The following is a 25,507-nucleotide window of genomic DNA, read 5'->3' on the forward strand; positions in this document are numbered from 1 at the left end:
CCCTACCAGGAGACCAACTGTTTCTGTCGCCGCTGGTATTGATGAGGTTCTCTCCTCCGCTGCTTTCTGATGACATCAGATCTCTGCCATGTTGGTGTCCTATGCGAATGGCAGCATTTTGTTCCCCTGTTCTATGGCTGAATGAGCTGCGGTCAGTCGAAAACAGGGATGGTGACGTCAGCTTTCCAACATGGTGGCCGCTGGCCTCCTCTGTGGTCTGACCGGTGTGGAGAACCAAGATGGACCGCTTCCTTCCCCCGTCTCGAACCCAGAATTCAGCCCTGAGTATGGTGCTTGCACGGCTGGCAGAAACTGCAGCGCTGTATCCCTGCATCGCTATCTCCTCGTTTCCCCTCTGTCTTTCTTCCCTTCTGTCTCCATTTTGTTTTCTGTCTCCCCTCTTTTCTTTCTGTCCATTTCTTTCTTATCTTCTTTCCCCATTATCTTTGATCCTCCTCATCCTTTCTATAGGTTCTCTTCATGAGAGTAATGAAATTTGCATGAGTTTGAATACACCCTCTATAGTTATCCAGATGCACATCGTTCTAGTGACCTGCTTCTAATGACATTAACAATCCTTATCACCAACTAACCGGGCTGGCGACCTATGCTGGGTTCCCAAAATCTGGCTACCACAATAACTAAGAAAACAGTTAAAGAAGCACGCAACACACAAATATACCTTTTGCTTTCAGGGATCAGGGATGGCTCTCCACCTTAAAGGTACGTTGGAAAGAGAGAGTGAGCCACTGGAAAATCCTCTATTTATTGGGGGAAAAAGACATTCTAGAAAGTTCAACCCAAATGAGGCAAGGGATTGGGTTTCAGGGGGGTGTAGCCCAGTCTCATTGGGTGATGCCCACTCCCAGAGCATCATTCCTCTGCCTAGCAGAGGTGGGATCTACCTGCTCTCTGCTGTGAGCCAAAGCCAGTCCCACACACCTCTGTTGCTCAAGGTGAAGGGTCCGTGTTCATTCCTGTGTGGCATCTCCCAATAAATCCCTTAAATGACTTGTCTGACATCATGGGCTTAACTGCTGGTGAACAGTAACTTTCTATTCGGAAAGCTTGTGTTTCAGGGATTGGCACCCTGCCTGGTGGGTAAGTTGGAACTGTATCAGCAGCAGTGTGGAGAATCTTTCATCCCTCATTTATTAAGGTGTTGGGTATTGAAAATTTGATGATATTCACAGAATGCTTTTTCTTTATCAGGTGAAGCAATATTATGATTATTCTCTCTTTTCCAGTTATGTGACATTACATTTTTGGAAATGCAAGGGTGCTACACCCTCCCTTGCATTTTCAAAATGGTCCAAAGTTGTCATGGCCAGACCCACATGGGACTGGTCTTGACTCAATTCTACCCTTATCAGAATATATTCTGCTTTGCATTTTAAACCTTTATCCTTCTGTTCTCAGTGTATTTCCTTCACCTTCTCTAATCAAGTCAGCTCCAAAAAAGCTGAGATTTTCCATCCTCTTGTGACCCAGTTTCTCTTGACATGGCTCCATGTCCTGGACTTTCAAAAGCACTCTCCTGCCCTCAACATACACCAGCAGTGCTCTTACGGTGTTGCAGTATTCTTTTTTAGTTAGTACACTGGGAAACCCCAAGGGTTCCTTTCTGAAACATACAACATGGGGAAGAATTCTAAGGAGACTCTTGTACAATAGTTGTTGAGTTTCATTATGTAACTGGAAACATGTGAACAATGTCCAGTCCAATATATTAAAAATTGATATTACTCATTTCTACACCAATATTATATTTTTCTGATGAATTCAAATGAAACAGAGCCTTTAGTCTTCAACTCAAATGATAAGAACAGAAACTTATTTGCAGGATATGCAAGCATCAATGCAACCTACTGAAAATCTGGGGGAAAGTGTCATTGGGAAATAGTCAAGAAGCTGGTGGCATCAGATTAACACCTGATAAAATAACACATGAAACATGAGAACCCTTTTGACTCTTTGAACACAAGTTGTGAATTTAGAAGCTCAAAGGTATTGAAGTAGAAAGACCAACATGTCAATAAATATAATTAGACTTTTATGAGCTCCAATTACATCCTAATGGGCTCTAAATGTTATGTCAGGGAGGAACCCAATGAAAGTTTGCACAAACTGATTGAAGACATCCCACATGGAGTTGATCACTCAGCTTCCACATTCCAGATGGGATGTGGAATTTTCAAGGTGACATTAATAGAAGTAGAGTTCATTTATTGCAAAGGCACCTCAAAGAGAAAAATTGGCCACAAGACTAGCAGCATTTCTTCTAGCCTGCCTGAGGATTTAATGAAAACAAATTTGTATTTTTTTAAAGGTAGTGTTGTGGTGTGCCATGAAAGTTCAGAAGCCTGGGCAGGGGAGAACTGGAAATGTTGACCCTGTCCAGCTGAACATGGAACTGGGGAGAGACATTGTTCTTTGATCTTCCAGTTCTTTAGCCAAGACCAAGTATTTTGCCTGTTTGCATGAGATGCTGGTCAGCAATGTCATCATTCTCCCATTGCAATCATTGCACAGATGGAATAGTGTATCTGGCTATTCTAGAACATTCCCAATACAGTAAGTGTATTAACAAGTATTGGAGAAATTGGAATCCTGCTATACTGGAGGGAATGTCTAATGTTGTTGGACATTTTAGGAAACTCCTAAAATTAAACATAGAAATATTACTCTATTCAGCAACCCCATCTCCAGTGTTTAGGTAAAAGAATTAAATCAGATTCTTGAAGAACTATCAGCATTTCTAACATTTATGGCAGTACTACGAACAACAGCCATGCTGTGGAAGAAATCCAATGTCTGTTGGATGAATGCCTCATGGGAATTTGCCAGAAAACCTACAATGGAATAGTATTCAGAAAAGGAAATTCTGTCTCCTGTACCTACATCATTGAACCATAATCCTTTCTCCTAAATTAACTAAATAAGTCACAAAAGGAACAACACTAAATGATTTCATGTATATGAGGCATTTCAAACAGTGGAACTCAGGCAAAGAAAGAACAGAGAGATGGTTTCCAAAGACTGGAGGTAGGTGGAAGTAAGGAGTTGAAAATCAATAGGTATGCCTTTTAATTTTTTTAGTTTTTTGGTATTGATATTGATCTAGGGGTGTTTTATCACTGAGCCACATCTTCAGTCATTTTTATTTTTTTATTTGGAGGTAGCGTCTTAAGTTGTTTAAGGTCTTGCTAACTTGTTGAGGCTGGCCTTGAACTTGCAATCCACCTGCCTCAGTCTCCAAGTCACTGGATTACTGATGTTACCACCACACCTGGCTTTTGGTATGCCATTTCAATTATTTAAGATGAAGAACTTCTAAGAGTTTGTATTTCAGAGGAGGATACCATGACAATGTATTTGCACTTAAAAACCTGTTAAGCATGTGATCTTCAAGTCAGGGGTTCTTAGCACAGGAAAATACAGACAGACAATATGGAATGAATTAAAATCCAGAATTTATTAAGCATTTATGAAGGATGGCTGAACATAGGGAGGGAAATGAAGGTGACAGTGACAGGGAAAAATGGCAGATAAGAATCTGGAGGACAATGCAAAAGTAATCATGACTGTAAAGATGAAGGAGCATTTGCATATAGCTATGAAATTCTTCTGAAGAAGTGTGGTCCTACATTCATTAGACAGAAGGTAAAGATCTTAGTCTGAGAATTTCAGGCAAGACCATCCCTCCCCATCTAGAATCTCTGAAGATGGCACAAGATGCATGAAACCTAAGGAAGAAGAGGATGAGGGTGGAGTAGTCTGCACTCCTTGTAGGTGATTCACAGGGTCTTATATGGGGGATGATGCATAGAGTATCTAATGGCAGCATGATGGTCTTCACAAAGGTAGGAAGAGAATTGTGCAATAAATGAAGGCACATGTTAGGATTTTGTGCAGACGTCAGTTCTTTGAGAAGTGATCACGAGCAGCATAGCTAGCAGCAATTGGACACACAGCAACAGGGCTTTCAGCAGGGTGTGCTGCAGCAGTGGGTCACACAGGTTTGCTTGGAGCAGGTCCTACAGCATGTGTTTTTAGAGCAAGCTGGAAGGCAGCAGGGCTGGCAGCAGGGGATGATGCAGCAACTGAGGCAGCAGCTGGGATCACAGCAGGGTGTGCTGCAGCAGCTGACCACACAGGTTGGTTTGCAGCAGGAGGTCCTGCAGCAGGTGGTTTCAGAACAAGTTGGGAGACAACGGGGCTGGAAGCAGCTAGACCCACAGCAGCTGGGTGGACAGCAGGGTGTGCTGCAGCAGCTGATGACACAGGCTGGTTTCCAGCAGGTGGTCTTGCAGCAGGTGGTTTCACAGCAAGTTGGAGAGCAGCAGGGTTGGCAGCAGGGTGTGCTGCAGCAGCGGGTCACATGGGACTTTTTGGAGCAGGTGGTCCTGCAGCAGGTGGTTTGAGAGCAAGTAGCAGGGCAGTAGGGCTGGCAGCAGGGCAAGATGCAGCAACTGGGGCAGCAGCAAGGCTCACAGCAGCTGGGCTTACAGCAGGGTGTGCTGCAGCAGCTGACCACACAGGTTGGTTTGCAGCAGCTGGTCTTGCAGCAAGTGGTTTCACAGCAAGTTGAGGGACAGCATGGCCAGCAGCAGCTAGACCCACAGGTGGTTTTGCCCCTGCAGCTGGACCCACAGCAGCTGGGTGGACAGCAGGATGGTTTCCAGCAGGTGGTCTTGTAACAGGTGGTCCTGCAGCAGGTAGGCTTGCAGCAAGGGGAGCAGCAGGAGCGAGCCATGGTGTGAGCTGTGGAGGGTGGGATTCTGTTCACAGGTGAGTGAGTTTGCACAATATGATGAGTCCTTCTAATTGGGCTCTTTTATCCATGTGGCCTCCAAAGTTTGGACCAATCAGTAGCCCTTTTCCTCATTTTTGTTTATATTATTTTCTACATTGGTTTGTATTTGTTAAGGAAGAAGTTGTTTTCAAAATATGATGTGTTTTGAATTTAAGTGTTTAATCTGTTTCTTTTTTGAATGCTTTCATTAGTGCATGATAGTTATTTATAATTGTGGGGTTCGGTTCGACATATTCATACACACATGTAATGTAATTTGCTCCATTTCAATCCCCACCACTTCCACTTTTCATCCCTTACTCTCTTTCTCTCCTCTACTTGTTTTCCTTCTATTTAATTACTGTTTTTTTTTTTTTTTGATGAATGTTCTATTTACATACATAAAGTAGAATTTTCTCTTGGTATTTTAATTCATGTGCATATTTTGGTCAACTTCATTCCCCAGTCCTTCCCCTTTTCCACTTCACCTCCATCTTCCCCAATGCCCTTCCTCTACTCCACTGATCTTCTTTTCTATTTCCATAGGATCCCCCTTTGATAAAATTCCTTATTTCTCTCTCACTTTCACATGTGAGATAAAACATTCAACCTTTGACTTTCTGGATGCAAATTTTTTTCCCATTTGCATCCATTTACCAGCAAATGGCATAATTTTTTCTTTATTACACTGCACAATATTCCATGGTACATACTTTTACGACATTTTCTGTATCTGTTTGATTGTTGATGGGCATCTGGGATGGTTGTATAGCTTGGCAATTGTGAGTTTCACTGCTCTACATATTGATAGGCATGTATCAGTATAGTATGTTGATGTTAGTTCTTCTGGATAAATACCAAGGAGTGGGATAGCAGGGATAGTGGCTAGAGTGTGAAGAATTGTATTAAACAGGAGTGGTGAGAGTAGATATCCTTGCCTTGTTCCCGAGTTTAGAGGAAATGCTTTCAGGCTGTTCTCCATTCTTTATGATGTTAGAATTGGTTTAATCTATATAACCTGTGTGATAACAAAGAAAGTTTCTTCTATTGTTAGTTTCTTCAGCATTTTTAATATTCATGGGTGCTGGATATAGCAAGGATTTTTCTGCATCTATTGAGATGATTATGTCATTTTTGTCCTTAATTCTATTTATGTGATGTGTTACATTTATTGATTTTTATATGTTCAACCAAACTTGCAACCCTGAGATGAAACCCTGGTGATAATGGTAAGCAATTTTCTTAATTGCTTACTTCTTGTCCTAAATGTGGTCTATTTTAGAGATGGTGCCATGTGTGGTTGAATGCAGATTGCTAATATTTTATTAATAAATTTTACACCTATGTTTATCTGTGATATTGGTCTGTAGTTTTCTTTTCTTGATTTTTTTTCCTGGTTTGAGTATTGGGGTGATTCTGGCTTCATAGAACGAATTTGGGAATGTTATCTCCTTTTCTATTTCATGGAAAAATTTGAGAAAGTTATTTTTTTTCTGAAGGATTGGTAGAACTCAGTTGAGAATCCATCAGGTACTGGGCTTTTCTTTGTTGGAAGACTTTTAATTGCTGCTTGCATCTCGTACTCGGTATTGACCTGTTTAGGTTTTCTGTGTCCTGTTGCTTCAGTCTGGGTAGATCATATCTATATAGAAACAAGTCAGTAACTTCTAGATTTTCCAGTTTATTGGAGTATAATTTTTCAAAACAGTTTCTAATGATAACCTGGATTTCAGAAATGTCTGTGGTGATATTTCCTTTCTCATTTCTATTTTGTTGATTTGGGTCCTCTCTCTTTTTGGTTAGCTTGGTTAATTAAGGGTTTATCAATTTTCCCTACCTTTTCAAAGAGACATTTTCTAGTTGCATTGATTTTTATATTGATTATTTTAATTCCCAATTTCATTTCTAATCTTAATTATATCCTGACTTTTACTGGTTTTGGATTAGCATTGTTTTTCTTCTTCTAGGGACTTGAGGTATAGTATTAGTTTTTTTTATTTGGGATCTTTCTGTACCCCCCACCCACCCCGGCTCAATGTAGGCCCTCAATGCTATAAACCTTCCTCTAAGAACTGCCCTAATATTATTCTGATGATTTTGAAATGTGTATCACTGTTCTCATTTGTTTTTAGTCATTGTTTGCTTTCTAACCTGATTTCTTCTATGATCTATGCTTGATTGGAAGCACATTTTCCAGTCTTCATGTGTTAAAATAGTTTCTGTTTTTTGTCTTGATATTGATTCCTAATTATATTCAGGTATGATCTGATAGGATGGAAGGAATAATCTCTATTTCTTTTATTCACTAAGACTTACTTCTTGTCCCAAAATGTGGTCTATTTTAGAGATGGTGCCATGTGTGGTTGAGAAGAAAGTGAATGTGGTTGCTAACGGATGAAATAGTTTATAGACGTCTGTTAGCTCCCTTGGATTAATAGTTTTTTTAAATTTTATTTTCTGAAGAATCTTTACTTAGTTTATGTCTGTATGTTCTATTGGTGAGAGAAGGGTTTGAAACCACCCAGTATTCTTGTATTATGGTCTCAAAGAATCTATACATTGAGTAGCGTTTAATTTATGTACATAGGTGCATTGATATTTGGGGAATAAATATTTACACCCATTATATCTTGTTGTTGGAGAATTCTTTTACCCAATACAAATTGTGCTTCTTTGTTTCTTCAGGTTAATTTTGGCTTGAGGTCTACTTTGTCAGATTTGAGACAGTAGCTACTTCCTCTTCCTTTTGGACTTACATCTTTTTCTATCCTTTCAGCATCAGCTTGTGGATATCTTTAAGGTGAGTCTCTAGTAAACAACATATGGATGGCTTTTCTTTTTTAATCTACTGTTCCAATCTGTGTGCTTTTAATGAAGACTTTTTCTGTCTATGTCTTTTTAATGAGACCATTCAGTGGTGTTATAGAGAGATGATTTTTATTTCCTGACATGTTGATTTATTACTAATGTTTACTTCAGTCTTGATTCTCCTTTACTAGTATTATCCTAGTGAGAATCATCCATTTGTTGGCTCTGATATTTCTTCTTCATTGCTTCTATATATAATCTGTCATTATTATGTTCTGTAGTAGCTTAGTGGTAATGGATTCTTTTAGTTTCTGTTTATCATGGAAGGGTTTCTTTCTTTCTTTTTCTATCTTCAATGCTGAATGATATGGTTTGCTGGATATAACTATCTTGGTTGCCACTCATTATCTTTCAGAACCTGGTAAATATTCCAACCCTGTTGGATTTTGCAGTCTGGGCTGCCAAATGAGTGGAAAGTCTAATTGGCTTATCTCAAAACGTGAACTGCTGTTCTGCTGCTCTATCCTTGGACTGTATATTAGACATTTTAATTATAGTCTGTCTTGGTGAGTACTTTTTTGTTGTTATTTTTTTATTTTCATGTGTTATATATGACAGCAGAATGCATTACAATTCATATCACATGTATAGAACACAATTTTTCATATCTCTGGTTGTACACAAAGTAGAGTCACACCATTTGTGTGTTCATACATGTACTTAGGGTAATGATGTCCATCTCATTCCACCATCCTTCTTACCCCCATTCCCTCCTCCCTTCCCCTCCCTCTCCTTTGCCCTATCTAGAGTTCATTTAAACCTCCCATGACTCACACCCCAAACACATTATGAATTAGCCTCCTTAAATCAGAGAAAACATTTGGCTTTTGGGGGTTTTTTTGGATTGGCTAACTTCACTTAGCATTATATTCTCCAACTCCATCCATTTACCTGCAAATGCTAAATAATATTCCATTGTGTATATATACCACATTTTTTTATCCATCCATCTACTGAAGGACATCTAGGTTGATTCCATAGTTTAGCTATTGTGAATTATGCTGCTATAAACATTGATGTGGTTGTGTCCTTGTAGTATGCTGTTTTTAAGTCCTTTGGGTATAGACGGAGGAGTGGGATAGCTGGGTCAAATGGTGGTTCCACTCCCAGTATTTCAAGGATTCTCCATACTGCTTTCCATATTGGCTGCACCAATTTGCAGTCCCACCAACAATGTATGAATGTGCCCTTTCCCCCACATCCTTGCCAATAATTATTGTTTGTATTCTTAATACCTGTCATTCTGACTGGAGTGAGATGAAATCTTAGAGTGGTGATTTGCATTTCTCTGATTGCTAGAGATGTTGAACATTTTTTTTACATATTTGTTGATTGATTGTATATTCTCTTCTGAGAGGTGTCTGTTCAGTTCCTTGGCCCATTTATTCCTTGGCCCAGTGTGAAATTTCCTGAAAGAACCAGACATAGAAATACCACACAATCTATCAATCCCACCTCTGGGTGGATAGGGGAAAGAATGGCATCAGAAACTTGAAGAGATCTCAGCACCATCATGTTCAAGACAGCACTAGGAACAACAGCCAGACTGTGGAAGCAAAACAAATATCCATGGATAGAGGAATGGATCTAGAGAATATGGCAGAAACCTGGAATACTATTTAGGTTTAAAAGAGAAGGAAATTCCCCTCTTATGTACTAACTTGGATGACCCTTAGCCTTCTTTCCTCCATGAACTAAGCCAAGTACAGAAGGATGAACACTGCAGGATTCCACCTATGTGAGGTATGTGAAATAGATCAACTATGATAAAAGAATAGATTCATGGATCCCAGAGGCTGGGGTGGGTGGAAGTAGGGAACTGCCAATCAATAGATATGCCAATTCAATTATGCAAGATGAACATCTTCTAGGGATCTGTGGTACAAAATATAAGTCAATGATAGCATATTTTGCATTTAAAAATTCATTAAGCATGTGATTCTCCCAACAGGGATTCTTAGCACAATAAAATAAACACAGAGAAAATGAAGTGAATTAAGATTCAGCATTTATTAAGAATTTATGATGGACAGTTGTACCGTGGGAGGGAAGTGAAGTTGATGATGACAGGAGAAAGTGGCATATAGGAATATGGAGAAAAATGCAAAAGAAATCAAGACTATGAAGATGAAGGGACAGTTGTGTGCAGCTAGGAAATTTTTCTGAATAAATGTGTTCCTAAGTTCTTTAGATGGATAGGTTAAGAACTTTGTCTCAAAATTTCAGCCAAGAGCACACCTTCCCATAAGGAACTGTGAAACTGATCCAAGGTGCACAAGGTAAGGAAGAAGAGGATGAGAGCAAAGTGTTCTGCACTCCCTTGAGGTGAGTCACAGGTCTTATATGGGGAATGATGGACAGAATTTCTTGTGACAGTATGCTGGTTTTCAGGCAAGATAGGAAGAGAATTTGTACAGGTAAGGCAAGCAGATTGGAAGGAGTTTGTGCAGGCATTGGTTTGGGGTAGCTGATCATGAGCAGCAGGGCTGGCAGCAGCAGGGCTGGCAGCAGGGAATGATGCAGCAACTGGGGCAGCAGCAAGGCTCACAGCAGCTGGGCCCATAGGCTGGTTTGCAGCAGGTGGTCTTGCAGCAGGTGGTTTCACAGCAAGTTGGGGGACAATAGGGCTGGCAACAGCAGGGTTGGCAGCAGGGAGTGAGGCAGCAATTGGGGCAGCAGCAAGGCTTACAGCAGCTGGGCTCACAGCAGGGTGTGCTGCAGCAGCTGACCACACAGGTTGGATTGCAGCAGGTGGTTTCACAGCAAGTTGGGGGGCAGCAGGGCTGGCAGCAGCTGGACCCACAGCAGCTGGGTGGACAGCAGGGTGTGCTGCAGCAGCTGGTGACACAGGCTGGTTTCCAGCAGGTGGTCTTGCAGCAGGTGGTCCTGCAGCAGGTAGGCTGGCAGCAAGAGGAGCAGCTGGAGTGGGCCATGGTGTGAGGTGTGGAGGGTGGGATCCTGTTCACAGGCGAGTTTGCACAATATGATGACTCCTTGCAATTGGGCTCTTTTATCCTAGGGGCCTCCAAAGTTTGAGCCAATCAGCAGCCCTTCACCTTGTTGTTGTTTATGTTATTTTCCATATTCAGTTTATGTTTGTTAAGGAAGTTATACTGTAAATGGGAGGAGTGTTGTGAAAGCGTTTAATCTGTTTCTTAAGAGGGCCTAACTCACAGGCACTGTTTCCAGATGAAAGAAAGACAGTCACCTCATTAGCATCCTTGGTGCTCTGAGCATATTTGGATCATGCGGTGGCTCCTGCTGCCCTAGGAAGGCCAAGGAAATTTTTCCTCTGGAGATTTTTTTCTTTGCCTGTATTCAGATTAGGAAGTGCCTCTGGGAGGAGCATGATGTTGTGTATTCACCGTGATCAACCAATAACCTGGCACCAGGTCTGTTTCCCCACATACTACTCAAGATTAGTAGAGAAATCTTTCTCCGTATGAACTCTCCCACCTGTGTGTCCTAGGTGTTTCCAAGGCACTTGGGATGAGGATTTTTGGCATGTGGTTTTGCACAGCAGAACAGAACCAGAACCTAAGGATAGAAGTTGCAACATTACCTAGGGATGAACCAAGTATGGATGGATGTCAGGGTGACCATCAGTCATGTTTGATCCAGAGCTGGAGGCTCACCAGGAAGAACCTGTGGGACTTTCTGACACACAATCCCTGCAGATCCAGGAAAACCAGAATGAGCAGGTGAGTCTATTTCTCTTCTGGGTACCAGCAGAGCCTGTGATCTTAGGCCAGGGGTCTTCCTCGGTCTTTCCTTCTTTCCTCTTGTCTCTCTGTTTCTTTCTCTCTGCTCCTTTATCTTTCTGTCTATTGCTTTCTTGCTTTATTTCTATGTCATGAAAGAATTACGATTAGCTGAGATGATCCTTAACTTATTTATAGGGACTGTCGGATTTAAATCTCATTTATTTTAATTTATGTTCCATCTATTAACAGTTTGGTACTTCAGTGGAGAGGTTAATTTGCTTTAACAAAATCCTCATTGTTATTTACTGTCTCAGTACAATGTTTTGTACTTTCCCATTCTCTAAAATATAAGAACAAGACCCACAGATATAAATAATATGATTGAAGTCTAAGTTCAATATGTATTTAGACATTTAAATTACTTAACACAATATGTAGTGAAAATCCAGGTTATTGTAATTTGTTATCTAATGGATGTGAAGAGCTGTGGAAAGATTTTCTGGGTCATACAAATAAATAAGCAGAATTTTATCTATTTCTCCATAAATGTTTAACGAATATGTAACAAAATAAGCTTGTCATTCATTTTTTAAGTCAATTCAATACAAATAGATATATTTAGGATAATGTGGGTGGTGGTTTTAAAAATGTTCACAAAATCTTTGGTACCTTTTCATTCAAGAGGTAGAGCCTAATTCCTCCTGTCCTTGAGTGCAGATTAAACTTAGTGGCTCACTTCCTACAAATAGTATATGGCAGAAATGACTGTGTACAACTTTTGAGATTAGATCGTAAAAGATAACCTGGCTTTATTGTGTGTCCACCCCCTCCCTGTCTCTCACACACACTTTGAGAAAATGGATGCTTTGTCATGTGGCTACTTGAGCATCCTACACAGAGGTCCATGTGGTGAGGAGCACCCAACATCCAGCAAGGAGCAGAGGCCTCCTGCCAAGAGCCATGTAGGAAGCAAATCTTCAGATCCCAGGCAAATCTCCAGATAACTAAAATCACTGTTGAAGTTTTCACTATAACTGATGATAACAGGAAAGACTCTGAATCAGAATCTTCTAGTTAAGCCTCTTCTGCATTTCTGATCCAAAGAACCTGTGAGAAAATAAATAACCTGTTGCTTTTCACTGCTGTGTTTGGGGATAATTTGTTATGTATTAATAGATAACTCAGAAATGTGAATCTACTTGGCCATCATCATAACATTTTTGTGCATACATTGTTGCTCATTCACAGTATGCCATATTCATAATTTATAGTCACATATTTTTAAATCAAAATTGATTTATGTGTGTATCTATAGGCATAACACAATTTTAATATCTTAAAATATTTTTCTCATGTGAATATCATCCCAAGCCTCAGCCACAAAACTGCTTCTCAGTGTTCTGATGTACAGATTCCTGATAACAGCAGCAGAAGCTACTTTGAATCCACCTTATCTTATTCCTTTTTTTTTTCAGTAGTGATGTTAAATCACATTTAAGTCTACCATTGTTTCCAAAAGAATACAAGTTATTACTTTTCAACGTGGTGAAATATTCTAAAGTGAACATATCCCTGCCACTACTCTCAGGTTTGAACATAGAAAGGAACCCAATTTCTTAGAAATCATACGTTGTCATTCATCCCCAAATGGGGTGGATCCCTTTGTTGGCCTGTAGCCTTCTAGGGCAATTTTGTCTTTGTTTCCCCTCTTAGGTTACTTAGGATAATAGAATTCCCAGGTTTCCTTATACTATGAGTGTGAGCTTCTTCACTATAGTTACCTAGAGTGTGTTCACCCTCACTGTAAAATTTCCACTGACACAATTAATCTGTAGATTGTCCTCTAGATGAACATGTGGCTTGTTTGTTGACTGGGACGATTTGCATTCATGCTGCTATAGATGTTTTAGCACAGAGCCTGTGGTCGTGTTTATAAACACTTCTGGTGAATATACAACTGGATATAGGCCTGATTATAGAACTCTGAGGTGGAAAGAGTTGTTCTTTTTTTTTTGACAGTCTTGTCCATGGTTCTCCAGATAACTCAGAAATGTGAAATCTACTTGTATGTATTTTATGGTGTACACGCTATGAGATAATTTAAAAGTTAATTTTTTACTGGTTCACTGATATAAAAAATGATACATTTTTGTATGTTTACCTTGCATCCAAACTCCTTTCTCATATCTGATAGTGCATGGTAGATCTTCTTGGAAGGGAGTGATTTTTCAAGCAGTCATATCATGAACAAATATACTTCTATTCATTTCAGCGTAGTCTTTTTTTTTTAAGAGAGAGTGAGAGAGAGAGAGAGAGAGAGAGAGAGAGAGAATTTTTTTAATATTTATTTTTTAGTTATTGGCGGACACAACATCTTTGTTTGTATGTGGTGCTGAGGATTGAACCCGGGCCGCACGCATGCCAGGAGAGCGCGCTACCGCTTGAGCCACATCCCCAGCCCTCAGCGTAGTCTTTTTACCTTGCATTTTTCTTGCCTTGGTCTATTGGTAAGCCCTCTAGTGCATTGTGCATCTGGTGGGTATTTTTGAACAATCTCAGCCTAGATCCTTGAAGGGAGAGCTTTGACATTTCCTTATTACCTATGATCCTCCTTTTTCTTTCTATAGATTCTTGTCATGAGTACAACGACATTTTCTCAAATCTGAATAATCCTTGTAGATTTAACCTGATCCATGTGGTTCTAGTGACCTTCTCCCAATAACATTAAAAAATCCCCACTAATAGAGGTTACGACGTGAGCAGCATATTGTAAGATGCCCAGTAGCTTTGCCATAGATAACACCTCTCAAAGATGGGTCACGATGGAAAAAATTGTGAAAGTGGTTTTCCAGGCACTTGGAGGTGGCCTTTTCCTGCTCTATGTGATTGAATGACTCACTGACCCTTCCCTTGAGCTTGGGCAGTGGTCTGTTAGGTGATAAGTCTGACATCACAGGTGTGAGCACTCCACTCTGGAGACACACTTGAGACTTGCTCTCCCGTCTTGACTGGATGGTGAATAAAGACTTTTTCTTTTCTTTCTTTTCTTTTCTTTTTTTGGACCTTTTCCTTTGACAGATGGTCTTTTCAGGAATTGTTACCCTGCATGATGGGTGAATGAGGACTGTTTCAGCAGTAGTCTGAAGGCTCTCGTAATCCTCGTTTCTTAAGGTGATGGAGGTTGAAAATGTGTTGGTGTTTATCCTACCTTTTTTAGTCAACGTGATGAAAACTGAGGCATGTTACAATGTTGGAATAACCTTGCATTTCCGAAAATAATACAATGTGCTCATGATCGGATGCATGTGACTCTGGCCTTGACTCACATCTATCCTAAACAGGATCTATTCTGTTTTGTATTCTACAAATTTATTCTTTCATGATCACTGTATTTCCTCCACCTTCTCTCATCAAGTCAGTTCAGAAGAAGCCAAGATTCTTCACCTTCTTGTGACACAAATTGACCTTGCTATAGTTCCACATCCTGGACTTCTGAAGGCACAGTCCTGCACTTAGAATTTATTAGTAGTGGTCAGACAGTGCCGGGGTAAAAGAATGTGTTCTTTTGTCTTGGTGCAATGGGAAACCCCAAGGCTTCATTTCTGAAACACACACTGTGGGGAGGAATTCTAAGGAGTCCCTGGTAGACAATTTGCTGAGTTCATTACCATATTTATTTAAAATGGATACTGATAGTTTCTATACCAAGAGTGTATTCTTCTGGAACACATGAATGAAGCAGTGCTTTTAACCCTCAGCACAGATGATAAGAAGAAGAATTTACTTGCAAGATAAATGAACATCAGCTCAACCTACTGAGAAGCTGGGGGAAATGTGGAATTGGAAAATTAATCAAGAAGCTGGTTATACCAGGTTGTTACCCCAGCAAATGACATGTAAAAAAGGAGAATGGCTGTGACTTTTGGAACATAGACCGTTTACCAGATTATAACTCTGTGTTGTGAATTTAGAGGCTCAAAGGTCTTAAAGCAGAAACCCACTGTGTCAAAAATATAATTGGACCTGTAGGACATGTAATTTTTTAGTGGAATGCAAATATTATGTCAAGGAGGAACCAACATCTCATTTCGGGTATACACTCAGGTCTCACAGGACAGAGACAAGTGAGATACGATTATTCTTGGATTGTGGACCTTAAAAGTGACATTAGCAGGAGCAGAGTCTATTTATTGCAAAAGCACCTCAAAGACAAAGATTGGCTTCAGAATTACAGCCATTTCCTTTAGTATGGTTGAAGATTTTGAGAAAATGTATGTAGGTATAGATATATGGTAGAGTGTAGTCTTCCATGGAAGTTTGGAGGTTTGGGTTGACAGATTGGGTAGTAGATGGGAATGTTGGCACTTACCCAGGTAAACATAGGATAGGGGAGGGGCATTATTTCTTGATTCTATAGTTCCTTAGGCAAGACACTCAATGCTTTGTCCCCACTGTCTGAGGATATTGATAAACAGAATCATATCATTCTAATATTATAGCCATTGCAGTAGTATAGTATTGTGTCTAGAAAGTACCCAATGCAGTAAGTGTACTAAAAAGTGTATTTAGAAATTGGAACCTTCATACAGTGGAAGGATGTCTTATGTTTCAGGAACCCCCTGGAAATCAGTATCGAGTTTCCTTGTATAATCAGACGTAGAAATACCATAGGATCCAGCAACCTCCATTTCTGGGTGTTTAAGTTAAAGAATAGAATCATAATATTGAATATATCAGCACCCCCATGTTCATGGCAGCACTATGAACAATAGCCAAGGGGTTGAAGAAACCCAAATGTCTTCTGATGGAGGAATGACTCATGAGAATTTTCCAGAAACCTAAAATAGAATAGAATTCAGCCTTAAAAGAGAATAAAATCCCCTCTTTTAAGGGGATGTTGTCACTGAGCCACATCCTCAGTACTTCTTGTTTTCTACTTTTTGACAGTGACTTGCCAAGTTTCCTGAAGTCTGCTAAGCTGCTGAGGCTGGCATATGGGAGTGTACCATAGCACCTGGCTTTCTTTATGCCATGTTAATTGAGCATGATGAATAACATCTAGGGATTTGATGTACAGTGTGATACAATAACAATGTGATTTTCACTTAAAAATCTACTAAGCAGATGATTCTCATGTCAAGGGTTCGATGCATAGCAAAATAAAGACAGTCAATATGGAATGAATGAAGGTCCAGAATTTATTAAGAATTTACCAAAGATGACTGTATCTAGGAAAGGAAGAGAAGGTGACAATGAAAGGAGAAAGCAGTGCTCAGGAATATGGAGGACAATGCAAAATAAATCATGACCATAAAAATGAAGGGGAATTTGCATAGAGCTATGATATTCTTCTGAAGAAGGGTAGTTCTAAGTTCTTTAGACGAGAGGTAAATAACTTGGCTGTAGAATTTCATGCAAGATCACACGTCCTCACCAAGGATCTATGATGCTGGTACAAGGTACACAGGCCTAAGGAAGAAGAGGGTGATTGATAGTGGAGTAGTCTGCACTCCCTCCAGGTGATTCAGAAGGTCTTCTGTGGGGGACACTGAACAGAATTTTTGTGAGCATGACAGATTTCAGCTGAGGTAAGAAGAGAATTGATTCAGGAAGGGAAAGCAAGCAGGTTTTGCAGAGTTTGTGGACCCTGGTCTTTGGGAGTTGATCACGGGCAGCAAGGCTGGCAGCAGGTGCACACACAGCAGCAGGGCTGGCAGCAGGGTGTGCTGCAGCAGCGGGTCACATGGGATTTTTTGGAGCAGGTGGTCCTGCAGCAGGTGATTTGAGAGCAAGTAGGAGGGCAGCAGGGCTGGCAGCAGGGAATGATGCAGCAACTGGGGCAGCAGCAAGGCTCACAGCAGCTGGGCTCACAGCAGGGTGTGCTGCAGCAGCTGACCACACAGGTTGGCTTGCAGCAGGTGGTCTTGCAGCAGATGATATCCCAGCAAGCTGGGGGACAGCAGGGCTGGCAGCAGCTGGATCCACTGCTGGTTTTATCACAGCAGCTGCACCCACAGCAGCTGAGTGGACAGCAGGGTGTGCAACAGCTGGTGGTCTTGCAGCAAGAGGAGCAGCAAGAGGAGCAGCAGCAGCGAGCCATGGTGTGAGGTGTGGAGGATGGGATCCTGTTCACAGATGAGTGAGTTTGTGGGATATGATGACTCCTTGCAGCTGGGCTCTTTTATCCATGGGGCTCCAAAGTTGAAACCAATCAGCAGCCATTTTCCTTGTTGTTGTTTATGTTATTTTCCATATTCAGTTTGTGTTTGTCTATGAAGAATTTGTTATGCAAATGGGATGTGTATCCTGAAAGTGTTTAATCTGTTTCCTAAGTGGGCATAACTCAAAGAAACTGTTTCAGAAGAAGGAAGACAGTCATACCTTATTAGTATCCTTGGTACTCTGAGCATCATTTTGGTCATGTGGTGGCTCCTGCTGCCCTGGGGAGGGTCAGGGCATTGTTTCTCTAGGGCTTTCTTCCTTTGTATTCAGATTAGGAAGTGTCTGTGGGAGGAGCATGATTCTGCTGTATTCTCAGTGAGGAACAATCCATATGTTTACCCAGAGGATCCTCACTCAAGACTAGTAGAGGAGCCTTTCTGTGTTTTCTCTTCCACTTATGTGTCTTGGGTGGCACTTTGAAAGAGAGTATTGGACACATGGTCCTTCCCAGCAGAGCACAAGCAGAACCTGAGGGTAGAAGAAGAAGTAGTGTATGGGGACCAGTCAGGTAGGGATGGAAGTGTGGGTGACCATCAGTCCTGTTTGATCCAGTACTGAGGTCTCACCAGGATGAGCCTTGGGACTTTATGTCACTTGATCTCTGCAGACCCAGGCAAAACAGGATGAGCTGGTGACTCTAGTCCTACCCTGGGTCCCAGGGGAGTCAGTGATCTTTGGTCAGGGATTTTTTTCTGTCTTTCCTTCTGTCTCTGTTTCTTTGTTCTCCCTTTTGTTTCTATTGCTTTTTTTTTTTTTTTTGCCTCAATTCTGTTTCATGAGGGAATGAGGGAATTAAGATTAGGTGAGATGGCACCTGGTTTACCTGTGAGGACTAACATATTTAAAATGTTTTCAGGTCTACCAATGTGTTCAGAAAGATGAAAATTATTAATTTCCAGCGTGGTGAAATATCCTAAAGTGAATGCATTCCTGTCAGTATATCACGTTAGGAAATAGAAACAAAACCTGTTCCGTTCAAACCCTACCCTGTCACTCATCCCCAAAGGAGGCATAAGCCTCTGTTGACATGGGAACCTCTAGGACAATTTTGAGTTTTTTCACTTTTAGTTTGCTTCAGATAATAAGTGAGTTTCCTTCTGTGGTGAGTGTGAGAGTCGTACTCTAGTGTGTTCATTCTCATTGTTGTAAAACATCCACTGAATGAAATGACACAATCTGTTGCATGTCCCCTAGATGAACATGTAGCTTGTCTGTAGCTTGGGACCATTCAAATTTGTGCTGCTATCAGTGTTTTTACACAGAACCTGTGGTGATGTATAAAAGCATTTCTGGTGGATCTACAACCAAGTATAGGATTACTCATGAAATTCCCAGTTGGAAGGATTCATTCTTTCTCTGTGGCTATCTTGTCCGTGTTTCATTCTATTTCTTCATAGATATCCCATTATGTAAGTGTATAATATGTTATGATTTCTTATGTTATAATTTAAAAGTCAATTTTTTTTACTATGTTGGCTACATTAAAAATGTTCCATTTATATGTCTCTGTATGTAAACTCCCTGGTTATATCTAAGAGTGCATGGTAGATCTTTTAGAAAGGGAGTAATTTTTTAATGCAATTACATCACAAATAATGCTCCTCTTTTTGTTCATTTCAGCAGCATATTTATATCTTGCATCTTTGTGCTATATTACACCTTTGACCCACAGGTCATGATGGCTTAAGAGGAACAGTTGGTCAGGAGATTTTCCAGGAAATTGCAAGGCGTCTTTTCTGCTGCACTTTGTTGAAACCACTCTCCCTTCCCTTGCTCCTGTGCCAGGGCATGTTGGGTGGTGTGTCATGTTTGATATCAGAGATCTAAACACTCCATTCTGAAGACTGATTTGAGACTTGCTCGCCCATCCCCCAGCTTGACTGATGAATGATCAGTTTCACTTTTGAAGCTCGATATTTCAAGGGTTGGCACCCCTGATCGTGGGTGAATCAGGACTCTTCAATCCTCACTCGTAAGATGTTGAATGATTTTTCTTCATGAACTAAAGCAATGTTATGATTATTCTGCACTTATTTAGTCTATGTGATGAAAACTTTGAATAATGTTCCAGTGTTGAAACCTTACATTTCTGAAAATAGCTAATTGGGGTCATGATCACATGCATGTGACTCAGGTCTTGTCCCACTTCTATCCAAATAGGATCTATACTATTTGCATTATCCTTTTATTCTAATTGTATTTCCTCTACCTTCTCTCATTGAATCAATTCTGAACAAGCCAAGATTCTCCACTTTCTTGTGACCCAATTTGGCCATGTTTCGGTTGCATGTCCTGGACTTCTTAAGGGGCTCTCCTCTCTATATGATGAACTGGCAGTTCTCTGACAGCACCTGAGCAAAGGCATCTACAGTGTTCCTCTCAGATCCAAGGCTTCCTTTCTGAAGCACAAATCATATGGAGAATTTCTAAGGAGTCTCTTATAGACATATCACTGAGCTTCATTACTGCATAAACAATGTCTAGACTCATATATTTATAATTGATAATGTTCATTTTTACATCACCATTGTATTATTCTGTAGGGCATGAATGAAGCAGTGCCTTTAGCCTACACTCCAATGATCAGAAGAGAAACTTACTTGCAAGATAGTGAGTATCAACTCAACCCACTGAGGAGAAGTTGGGGGGAAAGATGTCCTTGAGAAACAATCAAGAAGCCAGTGATATCAATTTGTCACTCAATCAATGTCATATAAAACAGGAGAGCCCCTGTGACTCTCTGAACACTGACCTTTCATTGGATTATAACTTTATTTTGGGAATTTAGAAACTCATATCATGGATGAAGAAATACTGATGTGTCCAAAAATATAGCTGGATTTATATGACATGGCATATCCTAAAGGGCTCTAAATGTTATATAAGGAAGGCACCAAATGAAAATTTGTACAAAAAAAGGTCAGAGACATCCCTGTTTGTGCTGGTCACTTAGCTGCCATGGGACAAGAGAGAGGAGGTTCTTCTTTGAATGTGGAACTTGAAGCTGACATTAGCAGGAGCAGAGACCATTTATTGCATAAAACCCCAAGGAGAAAGTTTGGCTTCAAGGTCAGCAGTATTTCCTATAATCTGATTGAGGATTTTGTGAAAATTAATATTGATGTTTTTAAAGGCAGTGAGGTGGTATACCATAGGAGTGCAGGTATGTTGGTGGAGAGGAGGGAGACATGGAAAGATTTTCAGGGCCTAGCTGAACAGGGCATGGGGGTGGGGGCATTGTTGTTTGATCTTGTAGTTCCTTAGGCAAGACCAAGTATTTTGTCTTATTGTATGACATTTCAGGCCATATTGTTTGAACATTGCAATCATCATGGTATTGTGATATTGTGTGGCTCTTCCACAAAGTACTGACTGAATAAGGGTTTTGACAAGGATGTGGAGAAACTGGAAATCTGCTACACAGAAAGGAATGTCTAATGATGCAGGAGCCACTATGGAATTTCCTAAAAAGAACAGACTTAGACATACCATATGGTCCTGAAAGCCCATTTCTGGATTTGTAGGGGAAAGAATAGGATCAGAAACTTGAAAAGACATCAACACTCTTGTGTTCAAGGAAGCATCATGAATAAGAGCAAAGTTGTGGGAAACCCAACTACCCATTGACAGAGAAATGGATCAAGAGAATAGGACAGAAACCCACACTGAAATACTATTCAGGCATGAAAGTGGTAAAATCCTTCCCCCTGTGCTAACATGGGTGAAACTTCGCCCTGTCCCCTAAATGAACTAGGCCAAGTACAGGGAAAACATTAGCAGGATTCCACCTATATGAGGTATGTACAGTCGGTCAACTCACATAGTGACAGAATAGAGTGGTGGATTTCAGAGGCTGGGTTAGGTGGAAGTAGAAAGCTGCCAACCAATGGGTATGCCATTTTAATTTTGCAAGATGAACAACTTCTGGGTGTCTGTGCTACAGTGTGGGATACAATGACAATCTACTTTGCACTTAAAATCGATCAAGAATATGATTTCCATGTTAGGGGTCTCAACACAAGAAGGTCAAGAAAGACAATACAGAATGAATAAAGATTTATAATTTATTAGGAATTTATGAAGAAGGGATGTACCAAGGAAGCCAACTGAAGGTGATTCTGACAGAAAAAGTGGCAAATAGGAATATGGAGAACACCATGACTATAAAGATGAAGGAGCACTTGCATATACCTATGAAATTCTTCTGAGGGAGTGTGCTTCTATGTTATTTAGATGGAGAGATAAAGATTTGGCTTCACAATTCTAATCAAGACCACAGCTCTCCTTCAAGGACCTGTGAAGCTGAACCAGGGTCCATAAGACCTAAGGAAAAAAGCGGATAGGAGTGGGGTGGTCTGCACTCCCCCAAGGTGATTCACAAGGTCTTACTTGGGAGGTGATGAACATAATTTCTGATGACAGTCTGATGGTTTTAAGCCTAGGTAGGAGGGGAATTGCAGGTAAGGCAAGCAGGTTGAGCAGAGTTTGTAGACCTTGGTCTTTGGGAGTTGATCACGGGCAGCAAGGCTGGCAGCAGATGCACACACAGCAGCAGGGCTGGCAGCAGGGTGTGCTGCAGCAGCGGGTCACATGGGACTTTTTGGAGCAGGTGGTCCTGCAGCAGGTGGTTCTAGAGCAAGAAGGAGGGCAGCAGGGCTGGCAGCAGGGGATGATGCAGCAGCTGGGGCAGCAGCAAGGCTCACAGCAGGGTGTGCTGCAGCAGCTGACCACACAGGTTGGCTTGCAGCAGGTAGTTTTACAGCAATTTGGGGGACAGCATGGCTGGCAGCAGCTGGATCCACAGCAGCTGGGTGGACAGCAGGGTGTGCTAGAGCAGCTAGTGACACAGGCTGGTTTCCAGCAGGTGGTCTTGCAACAGGTGGTCCTGCAGCAGGTAGGCTTGCAGCAAGAGGAGCAGCTGGAGTGGGCCATGGTGTGAGCTGTGGAGGGTGGGATCCTGTTCACAGGTGAGTGAGTTTGCAGGATATGAGGACTCCTTGCAGTTGGGCTCTTTTATCCATGGGGTTTCCAAAGTTGGGACCAATCAGCAGCCCTTTGCCTTGTTGTTGTTTATGTTATTGTCTGCATTATTTTTTGTTTGTTGTAGAAGAATTTGTTATGTAAATGTGATGAGTGTTGTGAAAGTGTTTAATCTGTTTCCTAAAAGGGTGTCAACTCACAGGAACTGTTCCAGATGAAAGGAAGACAGTCACCTCGTTAGCATCCTATGTGCTCCGAGTATCAATTTGGTCATGTGTTGTCCTGGGAGGGTGAGGCAGTTGTTCCTCTGGAGCTTTGTTCCTTTGTCTGTATTCAAATTAGAAAGTGTCTGTGGGAGGAGCATGGTGCTGTGGTATTCACCAGGAAAATTGGCACCTGTGCTTACCCAGAGGATCCTCACTCAAGACCTTGGCATCCTTGGTGCTCTGATCAATCTTTTGGGTCAATGGGAAAGCTAATGCTGCTCTGGACAGATCAGTGCAGCTTTTCTTTTAGAATATTTTTCCTTTGATTGTATTTAGATTATTAGGAGGTGTCTGTGGCAGGAGCATGCTGCTGCTGTATTCACAGGGAGGGACAGTACATGTGTTTACCCAGAGCATCCTGACGGAAGGCTCCTAGAGGCATCTGTCTCTGTCCCAGCTCTTCCACCTTCCATATCTGTTCTGTGAGGACTAACATTCAAAACATTTTGAAGTCTACCATTTCTTTAAAACAATACAACTTAGAATATAGACGTCTACCCATAACCTGCAGATTATATTCTGCAGATTATATTCTGCCACGTTTTTCCAACGGGTTTTCATCCCTTTGTTCAACATACCATCTAAGTGGCTTTTTTCACTCTTAGGTTCATCAAATAGTAGAATTGGTTTCTCTCTATTTTTGTTCCTTGTGTGAGGTACAACCTTGTAATTATCTGAATTAAGCTAACTCTCAGTGTTGTAAGATCTTCCACAGACTGAATTGGATGAAAATTGTCTGTTGCTTGTCTTCTAGATTAACGTGCAGCTTGTTTGCAGATTGGGGCTATGCATATTCATGCTGCTATATAGATTTTCATACCGAGCTTGCTGTCATGTATACAAACTTTTCTGGTGGATATACAAACTGACATAGAATTGTCTATTAATTCCCATGTGGAAATCTTTATTCTTTTCTTTGTCATAGTCCTGTCAATTTTTCCCTAAATTTATTCTTAGATATTTTGTTTTTAATACATGCTATATGTTATAACTTAAAATATAAAAATTTGCTGTATGGGAAATATTGAATATGATCATTACTGTACGTTTATGTGATATCCAAACAGTTTATTGTAGATTTTTTGGAGTGGAGCAGTTTCTAATGCTCAATCCTGTCATGGTCTGTGATGCTTCTGTTCTTCTTAGCATAGTCTATCTTCCATTTTTTCCTGCCTTGATTCACTGGTAGACCCTCTGGTATAATTGTGCATCAAATACTTTTCTTTTTACAATCCCAGCCTAGGAGTGAGAGCTCCCAACTTTTCCCCATCATCTATGATCCTTCTTTTCTTTTCTCTAGATTTTTTTCACGAGGGCAAAACCAATTTTCACTAGTGATAATTAAACCCTCTCTAGTCTTTACCTGCTTCTCATCTCTCTAGTGACTTGTACCTAATGACTTTAAGAACCAACAGTTCCAGACGTCACTAGCTAAGTAATATATTGTGAAATTCCCAGTAGGTTTGCTACAGCTAATACCTCTGAAATGTGGGCCATGATTGAAATAGTTTCTGAAGTGTTCTTCCAGGTACTTGGAGGCAGCTTTCGTCCAGGGACAATAGCTGACCCTTCACTTGGGCCTAGGATAGTGTCTGTTTTGTGACGTCTCTGATATCAGATGTCCAAAAACTTCATGCAGGAGACAAATTTGGCACCTGTTCTCCCACCACTTGATCGACTCACTTATGAATAAAACTGGCCTTCTTAGTTAACAGTCATGTCTTTTTATTTTCCTTCTCAATTTGCTACAGCACTCTGTCTTGAAAAGCTTTTCACCTTTGTAAAATGCTTTTATTTTTCTGTATGAGTGGATACAATGAAATCATTATTGTACCTTTTTCAGCAAATGTGGTTAAAACACTGGAACACATTAAGACACTGGACCAACTTCAGGTTTCTGTTAACAATCCCATGTGGTCTCCATCTGCTGCCTATGGCATGGTCTTGGCTCCCTTCTGTCTCATGGGGGATGTATATACTGACTTTTCATTTCATAAATTTGTTTTGCTGTCCTCACTATATTTCCTCTACCTTCCTGTGGCCCAAATTTGCCTGGTTGTGGCACAGTGTCCTGGTTTTCTGAGGACCCTCTCAAGCCTATAGCATACATGAGCAGAGCTCTTAGAGTAGGTATGCTGGAATATCCCAAGGGTTCTTCTCTGGCAGACACACCGTAAGGGGAATTTCAAGGGGGAACTTGTGGTCAAAGCTGACCTTTGATGTGAGCTTGTGAAACACAGAAACAGAGGCTGTACCAATGTTCTGAAATTCAGATGGGTCATCTCTACAGCCATATTTTTTTATTCCACAGCCATGATTGAAGAATTGTCTTTTACCCTCTATTCAGATTTTCAAAGGAACAATGTATTAGTGTGTGTAAGCATCAGCTGAACTCACCAAAGAAGACCTGGGGGCAAAGTGCGATTGGAAAACACTACCAAGAAGCTGGTGGCATCAGATGACCACACATAAAAGTGAGAGCCCCTGGGACTTTCAGAAGACCTACCACTGTGGATCTTACATTTGGACTTTGAAAGGAATTAAAGAAAGAAACTCTTGAGTTACCAAAAATAGAAATTTACTTGTGTGACAAGTAACATTGTAACTGGCTATCAAATGCTATGTCAGGGAGGAAACAAATGAAAATTTACATTAACAAATTTGAAGTATGA

General features: G+C 40.8%; 1 protein-coding gene across 1 annotated transcript; it reads right to left on the minus strand.

The window, feature by feature from the left end:
* Positions 1 to 3,445: 3,445 nt before the first annotated feature.
* LOC107150700 (keratin-associated protein 9-2-like) lies at positions 3,446 to 4,794 on the minus strand. Its single transcript, XM_015495832.2, has one exon. The coding sequence runs from the start codon at positions 4,754 to 4,756 to the stop codon at positions 3,986 to 3,988; it is 771 nt and encodes a 256-aa protein (XP_015351318.2). The 5' UTR covers positions 4,757 to 4,794; the 3' UTR covers positions 3,446 to 3,985.
* Between the last annotated feature and the right edge of the window lie 20,713 nt (positions 4,795 to 25,507).

This window comes from Marmota marmota, unplaced genomic scaffold (genome assembly GCF_001458135.2).
Source record: "Marmota marmota marmota unplaced genomic scaffold, marMar, whole genome shotgun sequence".
Classification (NCBI taxonomy): domain Eukaryota; kingdom Metazoa; phylum Chordata; class Mammalia; order Rodentia; family Sciuridae; genus Marmota; species Marmota marmota.